This window comes from Diceros bicornis, chromosome 1 (assembly GCF_020826845.1).
Source record: "Diceros bicornis minor isolate mBicDic1 chromosome 1, mDicBic1.mat.cur, whole genome shotgun sequence".
NCBI lineage: Eukaryota > Metazoa > Chordata > Mammalia > Perissodactyla > Rhinocerotidae > Diceros > Diceros bicornis.
In genome coordinates this window covers 93,992,320-94,006,233 of record NC_080740.1, presented here as the reverse complement: position 1 = coordinate 94,006,233, position 13,914 = coordinate 93,992,320, and the positions used below count along the sequence as shown (strand labels likewise).

The following is a 13,914-nucleotide window of genomic DNA, read 5'->3' as shown; positions in this document are numbered from 1 at the left end:
AGCATTTCACTTTTTGTCTAGGAATTGATAGTAAAATTTTGCAATATATATCATTTTGTTAATAATCCAGAAAATAATTAACACAAGAAAAAAATTTTAAACTAATTTCGTTACAAAGATGTATGCTAGGGTGAACAATAAAACTTAAAGCATAAAACTATTTTACATTAGAATAACATTCAGTGAGGCACATAGAATTAAAATATTTTAGATTAGGATAAAGATCCCATGAGGAACATAAAATAAAAATATAAGTTCAAGGAGAAAAACTACAGACGTAGTTTCCGACTGTTCAAAGTGTATGCTAGTATCAAATCGTCATGGACTTAGGTTCCACTGGATAAGTCTGAAAGAATGATTAGCAGTTTTGTTTTCTTAAATGTCAATACAGTATTCACAGTGTCCCGAAAATTACGTCCTTTGCAATTATTCAAACTTCAGATGAAAAGTACTTGGGTGCTACTGTAAAAGTACGGCTTTCCGAAGTCCCTACAGCGGTTCGCGAGCCCATATCAGGGTCGCTCCCCGGCGCCGCCGAAGGTCGTGTCTGGTCCCGGCGCTCCGACGCGCGCCGCCCCCGCCCCCCAGGCGGGCCGGGGCTTCTGGGGCGCCCCCGGCCCGCGCTCCTCCGCCTCAGCCCCTCCCTGCCGGCGCCCGCGGCCCCCCGGGGAACGAGTCCTCTGTTCAAGGACTTAGATCCTGAGACATTTACTCCACCGAACCCCTTTTCGGCTTGACTGTCGGCTCCACCCAGGGATATAAAGTCCACCACAACTGGGAGCCGCGCCAGTGTTGCTCGGCTACGCCCCCACCGCGGGGGACCGGGCAGCCACTTGCTAGGCAGACAAGAGACCACGCTGCCTCTGCCTCTGCGCTCCCTCTCCCAGCGTTCCGTGGGTCACGTGCCCGAACGCGGACATACCATCGACTCGGTCCTCCAGCCTCCCAGAGAGGACTCGGAAGTGCCCGTATCCGGCACGCGCTCTTCCGGCGGGGCGGTCGGCGCTTTTGTCCCACGGCGGCAGGGCTGCCGCGGCGCCGCCACAGCCAGTACGTGAGTCCGCGGCCGCCCGCGCTCCCGCCCCGGCCCTCGCCCGCCACGCCCTTCCCTTCTCGGCTGGGTCCTGTCAGCCTCTCGGGTTTCGGGCGGGATCTGGGAGGAAGCGTGCACCCTCCCGTAGTGGAGGGGAGGGAAGACCTGGGCCGGCCGCAGGGCGAAGGGTGCGCTCCTGGAAGCGGCCGGGCTCCCGGGGCCCCAGCTCCGGCTGTCTGGGCGGGCCGGGCCGGTTTGGGGCCGCCCGGCGTCCGGAGAAGGGCTGGGCTCGCGCCCGTGTTTCTCAGCTGTTCGCTGCTATCTCGGGCCGGAGGGGAACCCTGGCAGTTAGCGCTTTGAAGCAAGCTGGCTGCTGTGCCCGGTGCGGTGGAGTGCTGCCCTGGGCTTGAGGGAACGGAGCGCCAGCGGGCCCCTTGTTTGTGGTCTGGGGTGGCGATGAGGCCCTGCCGCAAGGTGGCGCGGCCTCGCCCGGGGAGCGCGCCTGTGCGCTGACGGCGCCCGGGCGGCGGGCTCTCTGAGAGGGCGGCGGAGGGAGCGGGGCTGCGGGCCGTGAGGGGCCGGCACAGGCTGTGCTTCTCTGACGCGTTCGGACAGGGTGGCCGCCGGGGGCGTTTTCTCTTTGAACGCACGAGGGTTTTCTTTTCTTAACAAATTTTGTAATGTGTAATATATTTATGTGATTCAGGTGTTAAAAGTATGAGTTATGGGTGAAAAGATTTGCTCCTGCTCAGCCGTCTTCCTAGGCCCCACCCCCTTAGATAACCACGTTTGTTAGTTTGAGTGGGCTTCTAGAGTTTTTTTATGCAAATCTCGGCAAATATGAACACAGTTACTTCCCCTTTTTTTCACACAGGTGTTAGGGTACTCTCCGAAGTTCAAAGAGCTTTTTTTTTTTCTTTAACAGTGCTGTGATATTGGATTGGTCATTGTTTGGATGTTCCATAATTTTTTAGATCTGTCCGGGGACGTTTCCCTTGTTTTCAGTTTTTTTGGTACTTCAAACAATGGTGATTTGAATGACGCTATGCTAGGACATACCTGAGCAAAAGTTTTTAAAGAAGGGATTAATCAAAATAATTTTTGTTTTTACATTAACTCAGCCAATTTTTGGTAAATTTTTAAATATGCCAAATCATTATTATAACTCATGTAAAGTGTTTAAAAGACAAAACCAAGTAGCTTTTCTCTCTTGAGACTTGTGTTTATGAACCTTACTTAGCCTTATGCTAGCCTAATGAACTAATTCTATTAATGGCTCTCTTCAAGCCAGTCTCTGCCCTTTTAGCTTCAGAAAATCTCAGCCTCTCTTAAGAATCTCCTTTGCTTACCTTATTCCCCAGGATGACTAGAAATCTCTTCTCCACTACCAGGTATGAGAATGTTCTATTTCATTTTTTACTTAAAGGACAAATCACCTTTAATCTTTATTTCTGCTTTTAAGCAATAGAACCAATTCATGTTAACCATTTACAGTTCTGATATTCATAAACTAAATGCAGTACTAACTAAAGAACGCACCATGTTCTCTCTTTTTGCATCTGTATGTCACTTCTCTCACTTCTTAGTCCCATCCTCCTCCTTCCCAGGTACTCTCTCTTCTGAGTTGGTAAGCATTTTGTGCTCACATTCCCTCTTGTTTTCTCTGGTCATCCCCAAGTCAAATAAAGTATCTAAAATTTAAGGTACAGAATCCACGTGATGTTTGTTGGTAGATTGACTTGTGGGATATGGTTGGCACTCTGGAAATCCAGAGTAGCTGCTGGTGTGTTGCTTCTTCCAGTGTGTTGTTAATAGGCAGGAATTTTCAGCCAGAGTGGACCATAATTCCTCTCTTGTGTGTTGCCTGGGCTCTTGAGAAAGGGACTCCTGACTCTCTGGGACAGGGACAGCAAGAATTAAGGGCCGGTTCTTACTATCTGCATGAGCTTTTGTAGGCATTGGTGGTGGGACGTGAATTGCAAGCACAGAGGTGCCCGGAGGTGGTGGGTCGTGTGTAATGTGGAAGGAGTGGAAGCCTTTCTGTGGCTGACAGTTTTGACTGATTTAACCAGGCTATTGGGTCATGCTTCCTGCTGAAAACTGGTTAGAGAGGAGTTTCCCATCCAGTCCGTAGAACTTTTAAGAAATTAAACCTCTCGAGCCCTCTATGCAGGGTCATGCTTTTGGAGTTAGTCTTTGCTAGTGTCATAGGGGACACGTGACTTAGCCACCACATCAGTCTTCCTGATTGGATTATAATAACCTCCTCCCAGACTCCAGGACTCAGTTCTCTCTTCTCTCAATCTGTTTTCCCACTGCAACTAGTATGAGTGATCTTTATTTCTTTTAAGTTTTTATTATGAAAATATTTAAGCATACAGGAAAGTAGAATAGTACAATGAACTCCATGTACCCATAGCTCAGATTTAACAATTATCAGGATTCTACTACATTTGTTTGGTCTTTCCCTTTTTATTTTTTCTTTGTTGAAGTATTTTAAAGGAAATTCCAGACATCATGCCATTTTATCCTAACATACTTCAATCCACAAAAAACAAAAAAGACACTTTGAGCATAGCCACAACACCATTATCACACCATCCTAAATTAACTCTGATTCCTTGATACTATCTAATAGAGGTTGGCAAATTACTGGGCCTGTGGTCTGTTTTTATATAGGCTGCAAGCTAAGCATGGTTTTTATATTTTTAAAAGGATGTTAAAAAGCAAACAAAGAAAAATAAGCAACAAAGTGGTATGTGGCCCACAAAGCCTAAAATATTTTCTATCTGGCCCTTTACAGAAAAGTTTACCAACTCCTAATTTAATAGAATAAGTGATCCTCCAAAATGCATATCCAACTTTGCTACTCCTTTGCCTAAAATTCCTCAGGATCAAGTCTAGATTCCTTAGTATGATGGGCAGACACTGATGCAGTCCTTATTTTTGTCCACCTGTCTAGCTCTGCCCACCACTCTCTGCTCCAGATGTCCAGAGGGTAATGAATACCAGTCCTTTTGCACCTGCTCCTTCCTCTGCTGGAACCACTCACTCCTCTTCCTGAAGCTCTCCTAATCCTTTGAAGCAGCATCAATCTTTTCCTCCCTCATCTGGGCCCTGTGTCTGCCATTTTTATCACGTGTCAGTTATTTTCTTGCCAGATTCTCCTACTAGTCTGCAAACTCCTTGATGGCAGGGCCTTGTCTTAACTGTCTTGGCATCCCCAGGACTAGCCCAGTGCCTGGGGAAAAAACAGGATCATAAACTAAGTTCCTTGAGCAATACTTAGCCTCAGAGATAACTGAGATACTAGAATGCATCTTATTGTTTGTAAAGATAACAATATTTTGTTATGTTCTTTTGATTGTACATTTTAGCAGCTGTCTTAGTCCATTCCAGCTGCGGTAACAAAGTACCACAGACTGTATGGCTTATAAACAACAGAAATTTATTTCTCACAGTTCTAGAGGCTGGGAGGTCCAAGATCAAGGCACCAAGGAATCTCTGTGAGGTCTCTTATAGAGCACTAATCCCATTCACGAAGGCTGCATCCTCTTGACCTAAGCACCTCCCATAGTCCCCCCCCCAATACCATCATCTTTGGGGGTTAGGATTTCAACATATGAATTTGAGGGGGACACCGACATTCAGACAATAGCAACAGCATTTACCCTAGTGCTGGCTTTTTAAGTCTTGGTACTTTTCTGCCTGTGTTTTTGACTGACCTTTTCTTAGTCTCAGTGTTGATTAATATGAATCTCATTGCAAACCATTTATTTTCAGTGAAGGTGCACATTTATATTGATCTGTTTTGATTTCAGTCATTAAGAGGATTGGGTGAACTCCATTGGGTGATGGGACACTGTGCCTCTACCCAGACAGAGGAGGTTAAGCAGGCTGAAACAGGGAGATTCCTCCATCTTCCTAGGTCAGAGAAGTAAGCAGTGAAGTATTTGTGATTTCATGCATACCAGGCCAGTCAGCAGCCAATCAAACAGAGAACCCCCAACAAATTTCTGTTTATAAGCCATACAGTCTGTAGGGAAAGGGAGGAAGTATTAGCCTGTCACAGAGAGTCAGGGGAAAGGGTCCTGAGGATTAGTGAGTGTAGTAGCAGTGAGGGGTGGATTAGTGTGGCCCATTTGGTGTCCAGCAGGTTACTCCAGGTGGTCGGATGCAGAAGGCTTCAAGTGCCATGCTAAGTAGCCTGGGAAGACTTGGCATTGGAGAGTGACCAGATGTGCATTTTTCAAAACTCTTGACACCTGTTGGAGGGATACGAATGAAGGTAAGGAGACTATGGCAGAAGTTCAGAAGGAAATTTTGGAGTGCTTAAACTAAGGCCTTAGCAATGGGAATGGTGTTGGGGGTAGGGACTTGAAAACTATTGAGCAGTAGAATCAGCTGGTCTTAGGGGCTCTTCTGGATGTGGAGGGGTGAGGGAAGGGGAAGAGCCCACTTCTGATTTAGGGGAAGGGGACGACAGGGGTGGACATGAGGGTCTGTATTAGAAGAGAGAGGTCTGGGCCAGAGATGAAGACCTGAGAGGCAGCTTGTGCTCGTTACCACTGAGATGTTTTTGCTTCTTGGCTTTTCAGTGGAAAGCTAGGGAATATATGTACATATACACACATGTGAATATACATACATTTATATGTGTGAACATATGTATAATTTAGAAATCATGAGTTCACAGCAGCACCTCAATTCATCCCAGAGGGTTCTTTCTTGCCTTCCCTTATTCCTTATTTTTATATCCCCTCTTCCTCCAGGAGAGCCCTGGCTCGCAACTAAATCAGCATATTTACTCAGTCCCAGAACACATCTAAAATTGTTTAGAATTGCTTTGCCCATTCCACTGCAGAAAACAAACCTACTGAAAAGAGTTCAGTTGATTCGCAGCTCCTCCCCAGCACCCCTCCAGCCTTCACCAGACTGAGTATACAGTATTTAGTGGCATATTATGTACTGAAGTTACATGGGTTAGTTCTCTGTTTCTTTCTGTTATTTCCTTCCTGTGCTTACAGTATTCACGTGAAACACAGATAAGTTTGTTTATTTCTGTTTGCTTTCTAGTTTGGCTGCTCTTCTCCTTTCCCATTCTCATTGATTTAATTTTACTCTTTGAATATGCAGAACATTATTATGCTTCCATAAGTAAAAACTATACAAAAAGCTGTACTTAGAGTGTCTGTCTCCCCTATCCGTTCTGCTCTATTCCCCCCACCCCACCCCTTATAGGTAACAGGCTTCATTGATTGCTGATTTCTCTCATTACTGTAAAGATAAGCAGATATATGCTCGTTTTCTTATTTTCCTTCTTTCTTACATAAAACGTAGCATATATGCTCTTTTTCACTTTACATTATATCCTGGGAATTGCTCCCTATTAATCAATTTATAGAGATATTCCTCATTCTCTTTTAGTACTCCATTGTGTATATGTGCCATAGTTGTTTAACTAGTCTTATGTACTTGGACATTTAGGTTGTTTTTCATATTTGGTAGTTACAAATAATGCTACAATGAATAACTCTGTGCATATATACTTTACATTATTGAAAGTGGATCTTCAGTATCAATTCCTAGATGGGATTTCTGGAGTGAAGCGTAAATGCATACATAGTTGTGTTAGATATTGGCAAATTCTCCTCAACAGGGGTTATGCCAGTTTGCATTCCCAGTAACATATGAGTCATAAGTTCCTGTATCCTCAGTGTCACCAACAGAGTATATTGGCAAGCTTTTGAATATTTGCCAGTCTGACAGATGAGAAATGGTATGTTAGTGTAATTTTTATTTGCATTTCTCTTATTATATGTGAAATTAAAAATATGTTTAAGGGCCATTTTAATATTTCTTTTTGTGAATTGTCTGTTCATGTCTTTTGCCCATTTTTTCTGTAGGATTTTTAGTCTTCAATTTTTGAAAATTCTTGTATCTGTTAGGGATATTAGCCCTTATATGATGCATGTTGCAAATATTTTCTTCCATTTTGTCATTTTTTCTTTGTGCTTATGGCATTTTTGCCATGCAATTTTATTTATTTTTATATAGTCGCATTTATCAACCTTTTCTTTTATTGCATTTGGGTCATAGAAAGTTTTCTCTATACCCAGTTATAGAGGCATTCACCCATATTTTCTTCTAGTATTTGTATAGCATCACTTTTTTATATTTAGAGTTCTGCTCCATTTGGAGTTTATTCCTGTGTATGGTGTAAAAAAATGGATCTAAGTTTATCTTTTTCCAAATGGCTGTATAGTTGTTCCAACACGATTATAAAGACCATCTTTGTATCAATAATTTGATATACCATCTTTATCATATGCTTGATTTCTGTGTGTAATTAGAACTATTTCTGGATTTTCTATACTATTCCATTTGTCTATCTATACACCAGTACCATTATAGAGGCTTTGTGGTATATTTTAAGAGCAAGTATGGCTGTTCCCCCTCATAGCTCTTCCATTTTTGTTTTTCTCTTACAATTTTTGTGTGCTTATTTTAGGGGATATGGTTTTATGGCTGTAGGAACTTGAACATCTTTCTCTCCTGAGGGCTGAGGATAAGTTGAGGTGGAGGGGCCAAAGCCAAAGGGAATGAATGGAGCAGAGTCCCTGATGTGTGTGTGGGAGCAGGATTCAGAGCACAGATAAAAGGTGTGCTGCTGTTGATGGTTATGGAATTCCACTGCCCACCCAGTAGCCTCACATTTTAAGTGACATGGACTGTTCTCCCCAAAGTAGTAAAGAAAGGGAGCAAGGAACTAGGCCATGCCACCTTTCCTCAGTGACCTCTGAAGATCTCTTATCTAATATTACTTAATAATCATTTTGTGAAGCTTTCTCAGCTGAACCACATTTTGGTTTAATGTCTACTGAGTAGTCCTTTATTTAATCTTCATGGTGCTATTCTGAGTTCCTAGCTTCTTCTCCTGTTCTGTAAATTTTAATTCAGAGTCCATGTTTCCAATCCCATAAGCATAAATGGATCATGAGTGTGATTATATATGTCCACTCCAGAGTATGTATCTTACTTTTCTTTTATTGCCCCTGCTTCCAAACCTCACATGTCCACATAGAGAGTTTCTGAGTAGGATTGACAGAATTCCAGAGTACTGACCCCAGAGCGTCTGATACCCAGGGTAAAAGAGGAGATCCACATTTTAACTAAATTGAATCACAAATGTCTAATTTTCCAAGGTTAGGGGATAACAAGCTTAGAATTGTTTCTTGTGTTTTCGAGAGTTAGTCTGTCAGTAGGTGGATGCTGATGGAGGGCCAGCTGTGTGTAGAGTGCCTTCAGGGGAACAAAGAGTCCCTGCCCGAGCCCTAAAATCTGCTTTGAGAAGCAGTTCACCTTTCCTGAGTCTTGTGCTTTATCCCCAGGTTCCAACCTTGATTCAATAACCTGACCTCTAATAAATAATAAAATAAGTAATAGTGTATAGCACTCACCAAGTAACAGGCATTCTTCTCAACACTTTATGTATGTTATCTCAACCCTAGTGCCCTCTTACAGATGAGGAAACTGTGGCACAAAGAGGTTAAATAACTTTCTCAGGTCATGCAGCTAGGCATTTGAACCTAGGCAGTATTATTTCCTTTGCTTGATGGTTTGTGTTTTAGCTTCTGATCTTTGATATGATCTGACTGCAGGTAGCCCGTTCATAAAGCAGAAGTGAAAACCTCTTTGCCTGGCAGGCTGGAGCGTGTTCTTCCACATAGAGTACCTCCTCCCTGACTACTCACTTTCCAGGGTCAGTGTTCTCCTTGGCTAGGAGGTCCAGGAGGCCAGACCAACTCCAGGCAGCTGCAGTTTGCTTTCCTTCTCATCTCTGACATGACTCTTCTCGTGATTTCATAACCACCTCCCCAGTCTCTACGCAGGTACTGATTTCTCCTCTTTAGTTTTGCCTCTGCTGATTATGTCTTCTTAAGTATTGTCTTACTTACTAATCTTTCTATTTCCTCTTCTTCAGAGATTTCTTCTACCCTCTGTTTTTCCATGACTAGGTGACATTTTTCAAAAACTGATCATGTTGCCCTTGGTTCTGTGCATCATTTCAACTTGCCCTCATGCTAAACTGTTATGCAAGAATAGAGAAACTCTTTGTTCCATTGGAAATCCAGGGATCTAGCATTTTAACATTAGCTCCACAGGGGCAGAAAATTTGGCTTGTTCACTGTTGTATCCCCAGCTGTTAAAAATGGTACCTATCACACAGCATGCAGTCAATAAACATTTGTCAAGTGAATGAGTGAATTTCGATGTAATTCTTTCAGTTTCTTTTAAACAAAGTGAACAGGTATCATTTTCATTTTCTTGGTTTAGTGTCACATTTGAAGACAAGGGGCACTGAGGATGAGGAATCAACTGAAAAGTATGAAAATGTTGGAAATACAGAATCTGTGTGGCCAAAAGTGGAAGGTCTTCACAAGGATCATATGCAGGAATCTAAGGTTGGTGAAACTTGTGATTGGGATAGCAAGGTAGAGAATCAATTGGAAAAGCCTGAGGGAAAAAGAATGAAGGAAGACAAAAGCAGCATCAGGGAAAAGATTGGCAAAGCCAAGAACACAGCGAATATAAAGACAGAAGAGGAAGAGGAGGCATCTGAGAAAAGCTTACATCTGAACTCAAAACATGTTACACACCAGACTGTCCCTATAGAACAGAAAAGCAGCGAACAAGGCAAATGTGTGGAGAGCATTAATGGAAACTCTCACCCCAGTCCACAGCAGAAAAATAGTGCTGCTAAGAAAGCACACAAATGTGACGAGTGTGGGAAATCCTTCAAATATAATTCCCGCCTTGTTCAACATAAAATAATGCATACTGGGGAAAAACGCTATGAGTGCGATGACTGTGGTGGGACTTTCCGGAGCAGCTCGAGCCTTCGCGTCCACAAGCGGATCCATACTGGGGAGAAACCATACAAGTGTGAGGAATGTGGAAAAGCCTACATGTCCTACTCCAGCCTTATAAACCACAAAAGCACCCATTCTGGGGAAAAGAACTGTAAGTGTGATGAGTGTGGAAAATCTTTCAATTATAGCTCTGTTTTGGACCAGCATAAGAGGATCCACACTGGGGAGAAGCCCTATGAATGTGGTGAGTGTGGGAAGGCCTTCAGGAACAGCTCTGGTCTCAGAGTCCACAGAAGGATCCACACAGGGGAGAAGCCCTACGAATGCGACATCTGTGGGAAAACCTTCAGTAATAGCTCTGGCCTTAGGGTCCACAAAAGGATCCACACAGGGGAGAAACCTTATGAATGTGATGAGTGTGGAAAGGCCTTCATTACATGCAGAACACTTCTAAACCATAAAAGCATCCACTTTGGAGATAAACCTTATAAATGTGATGAGTGTGAGAAATCGTTTAATTATAGCTCTCTCCTTATTCAGCATAAAGTCATCCACACTGGAGAGAAACCTTATGAATGTGATGAATGTGGGAAGGCTTTCAGGAACAGCTCAGGCCTGATAGTGCATAAAAGGATCCACACGGGAGAGAAACCTTACAAGTGTGATGTCTGTGGCAAAGCATTCAGCTATAGCTCAGGCCTTGCAGTCCATAAAAGCATTCACCCTGGGAAGAAAGCTCACGAATGTAAGGAGTGTGGAAAATCCTTCAGCTATAATTCACTTCTTCTTCAACATAAAACCATTCACACTGGAGAGAGACCTTATGTGTGTGATGTGTGTGGGAAAACGTTCAGAAACAATTCAGGCCTCAAAGTCCACAGGAGGCTCCATACTGGGGAAAAACCATATAAGTGTGATATGTGTGGGAAAGCCTATATCTCACGCTCTAGCCTTAAAAACCACAAAGGAATCCATCTTGGGGAGAAGCCCTATAAATGTAGCTATTGTGAGAAATCCTTCAATTACAGCTCTGCCCTTGAGCAACATAAAAGGATTCATACAAGGGAGAAGCCTTTTGGGTGTGATGAGTGTGGAAAAGCCTTCAGAAATAATTCAGGCCTTAAAGTACATAAACGAATCCACACTGGGGAGAGACCTTACAAATGTGAGGAATGTGGGAAAGCCTACATCTCACTTTCAAGCCTTATAAATCATAAAAGTGTACACCCTGGGGAAAAGCCCTATAAATGTGATGAGTGTGAGAAAGCCTTCATCACATACCGAACCCTTGTAAACCACAAAAAAATTCATCTTGGGGAGAAGCCCTACAAATGTGATGTGTGTGAGAAATCTTTTAATTACACCTCACTCCTTTCTCAACACAAAAGGGTCCACACGAGAGAGAAACCCTATGAATGTGACAGGTGTGAGAAGGTCTTCAGAAACAACTCAAGCCTTAAAGTGCATAAAAGAATCCATACTGGGGAGAAGCCCTATGAATGTGATATGTGTGGAAAAGCCTACATTTCACACTCAAGCCTTATTAACCATAAAAGTACCCACCCTGGCAAGACACCCTACACATGTGATGAATGTGGAAAAGCTTTTTTCTCAAGCAGAACTCTTATAAGCCATAAAAGAGTCCATCTTGGGGAGAAACCCTTCAAATGTGTTGAGTGTGGGAAATCTTTTAGTTACAGCTCACTCCTTTCTCAACACAAGAGGATCCACACAGGGGAGAAACCCTATGTATGTGATAGGTGTGGGAAGGCATTCAGGAACAGCTCAGGCCTCACGGTGCATAAAAGGATCCACACAGGCGAGAAACCCTATGAATGTGATGAGTGTGGGAAAGCATACATTTCACACTCAAGTCTTATCAACCATAAAAGCATCCACCGTGGGCAGCAGCCCTATAATTGTGAGTGTGGGAAATCCTTCAATTATAGATCAGTCCTTGACCAACACAAAAGGATCCACACTGGAAAGAAGCCATACCGATGTAGTGAGTGTGGGAAGGCTTTTAATATCAGATCAAATCTCATCAAGCATAAAAGAACCCACACTGGAGAGGAATCTTTAAATGTGACAAATGTGGGAAGTCATAGTGGCACGTCACAGAAAGGAACTCACGAGGGAGAGAATGCTCTGGATGGGACCAGGATGAGCACATCTCTGTAGGAGGCAGAGCTTACCAAGTCTCAAAGAACTCAAATGGAAGAAAAACCTTAGGAATGTAAGAATATCGGAGGTCCTTGTTCATGGCTTATAATTTACATAGTATATATAAATGAAACCCTGAATAATCTTTTCTATGTGATCTTCAATCATAGCGAGCAAGAAAGCCTCCAGTGTCAAGAGATTTGAGCCTTTATGGAATATGAAATAGTTCATACTGGGGATAAAACCTATCAAAATGATGGACTGTTAAAAAAAACCTTCAAAATAAGCAGACATTTCTGGGCATAAAAGAAAACACATGGATGAGGAAAGGATTTCAGTTGAGTCCTTCAGTCTTTCAGTTAGAAGTCACATAGTCATGATCAGAAACTTCATATTAGGGTAAATTCTGTGAATAGAAATGTGGGTGATTCAGGTAGAGCTTTGAATCCCAATTATACATTGGTCACCAGAAAAAAATCCAAGAAGCCTCCAGCAGGCAAATTCAGGGGGAGAGAGGCTTCACGGAGTATAAATTTATTTAATAGTAGTGATCATGAAGTATAAACTTGATATAATTGAATGATTTGGGGGAGTGATGACAAACTCTGAAACAAAATTTGGATTTTGTTGTAGGAAAAGTAAAAAGTGTAGACATAAATCTAACAGGAGACAGTCACTCAAAAAAATGCAAGTTGATTGTACTGTACTGTTGTAATGTTGTGATACACTAGTTGAATGGGTGAAACTTAAAAAATTTCAAATGAACCCCCTCAATGAATGATGAATGTGTGAGGAATGAAAACCTCACATGTTATGCCACAAATAAAAGGTTCTACCATGGAGAGCAGTTCAGTAACTGATGGAACACATCTCCAACATGAATTTGCACCTTGCACAAACAGACTTGATTCAGGGATTCCTGTGAATAGCAGTGATGAGAAGGAGGGCATTTTATTGCAGAAGCTAAAAAGCTTAAGTAGCTACCAATAATCAAAAGATAGGAAGAAATTCATGTTTCTTAATATAATCCTGTTAAGTGATTGTTTTGGAATGTGTTATTGTAAAGATCTCATGCATACATGTGTGTATTGTCTGTTGTAAAATGTTATGAATACTTTCTTCAGGGCTCACTCTTTCTTGGCCATGAAGAGCCAGATAGTTGGAGTGAGGTAAGATGGAACTCTAATAAAGAAATTCCTCAACAGTAAACAGGCTGTGACTGACTTTAGATGGAGCGGTATGCAGAGAAAGCCATTTGTGTATCACATCTTTGTGGGGTAAGTTATATCAGATCCAAACCAGGGAGGGCAGCAGGGGACTCATCCCACAGGGCTTGTAGCTCAGGTTTCATAAGAAATTAGGTGGTGCCTCCACCAGGAGAAGCACAGAATGGATTGATCCTCATACTGGGACTGGATCATAACTCCTGGGCGTGGGCTGTGTGAGTGGTAGTCATCACACAGAAACAGTTCTGTTGGGAAGAGAGAATTTAACAAAATATTGCTAACTATGTATAAAGCTGTTAAGTAGGTAACTGAAAGGGTAAAGGGAGCGTCTTCTGAGTGATAAGTAATCTGTCCAAGAATACTCTCTAAGTCAGGTCTCTCTGGCTCCAAAATCCACTCCTTTAAGAGAACAATCTCTAGCAAGATAGTTTCCTGGCTCTCTAGAATTTCTCTGTCTAGTCACATAGTTTCCATGCCTCTCTCTAGGAGTATAATTCTTTCATTTTGTCTCCAGACCTCCAGCAGTAGTCTCAAACCTCCTCCAGTTTTGATGGAGGAGGAGGGATGGGGCAAGGAGAGGAGAGGGAAGGAGCATTTCTGCTGCTCAACTCCACTGTGG

At 42.8% G+C, this 13,914-nt stretch overlaps 1 protein-coding gene across 3 annotated transcripts; it reads left to right on the top strand.

Annotated features, from left to right (window-relative positions):
• Positions 1-1,008: 1,008 nt before the first annotated feature.
• Positions 1,009-12,745, top strand: ZFP62 (ZFP62 zinc finger protein). 3 transcript variants are annotated; one of them, XM_058548352.1, is made up of 2 exons: positions 1,009-1,050; positions 9,371-12,745. In XM_058548352.1, coding segments are annotated over exons 1-2 (2,718 nt in total). In that variant the 5' UTR covers positions 1,009-1,049; the 3' UTR covers positions 12,088-12,745. The 3 variants fall into 3 exon arrangements, with proteins under 3 accessions (XP_058404335.1, XP_058404329.1, XP_058404346.1); XM_058548346.1 differs by lacking the exon at positions 1,009-1,050 and adding an exon at positions 1,064-1,394; XM_058548363.1 differs by lacking the exon at positions 1,009-1,050 and adding an exon at positions 5,252-5,321.
• Positions 12,746-13,914: the final 1,169 nt, after the last annotated feature.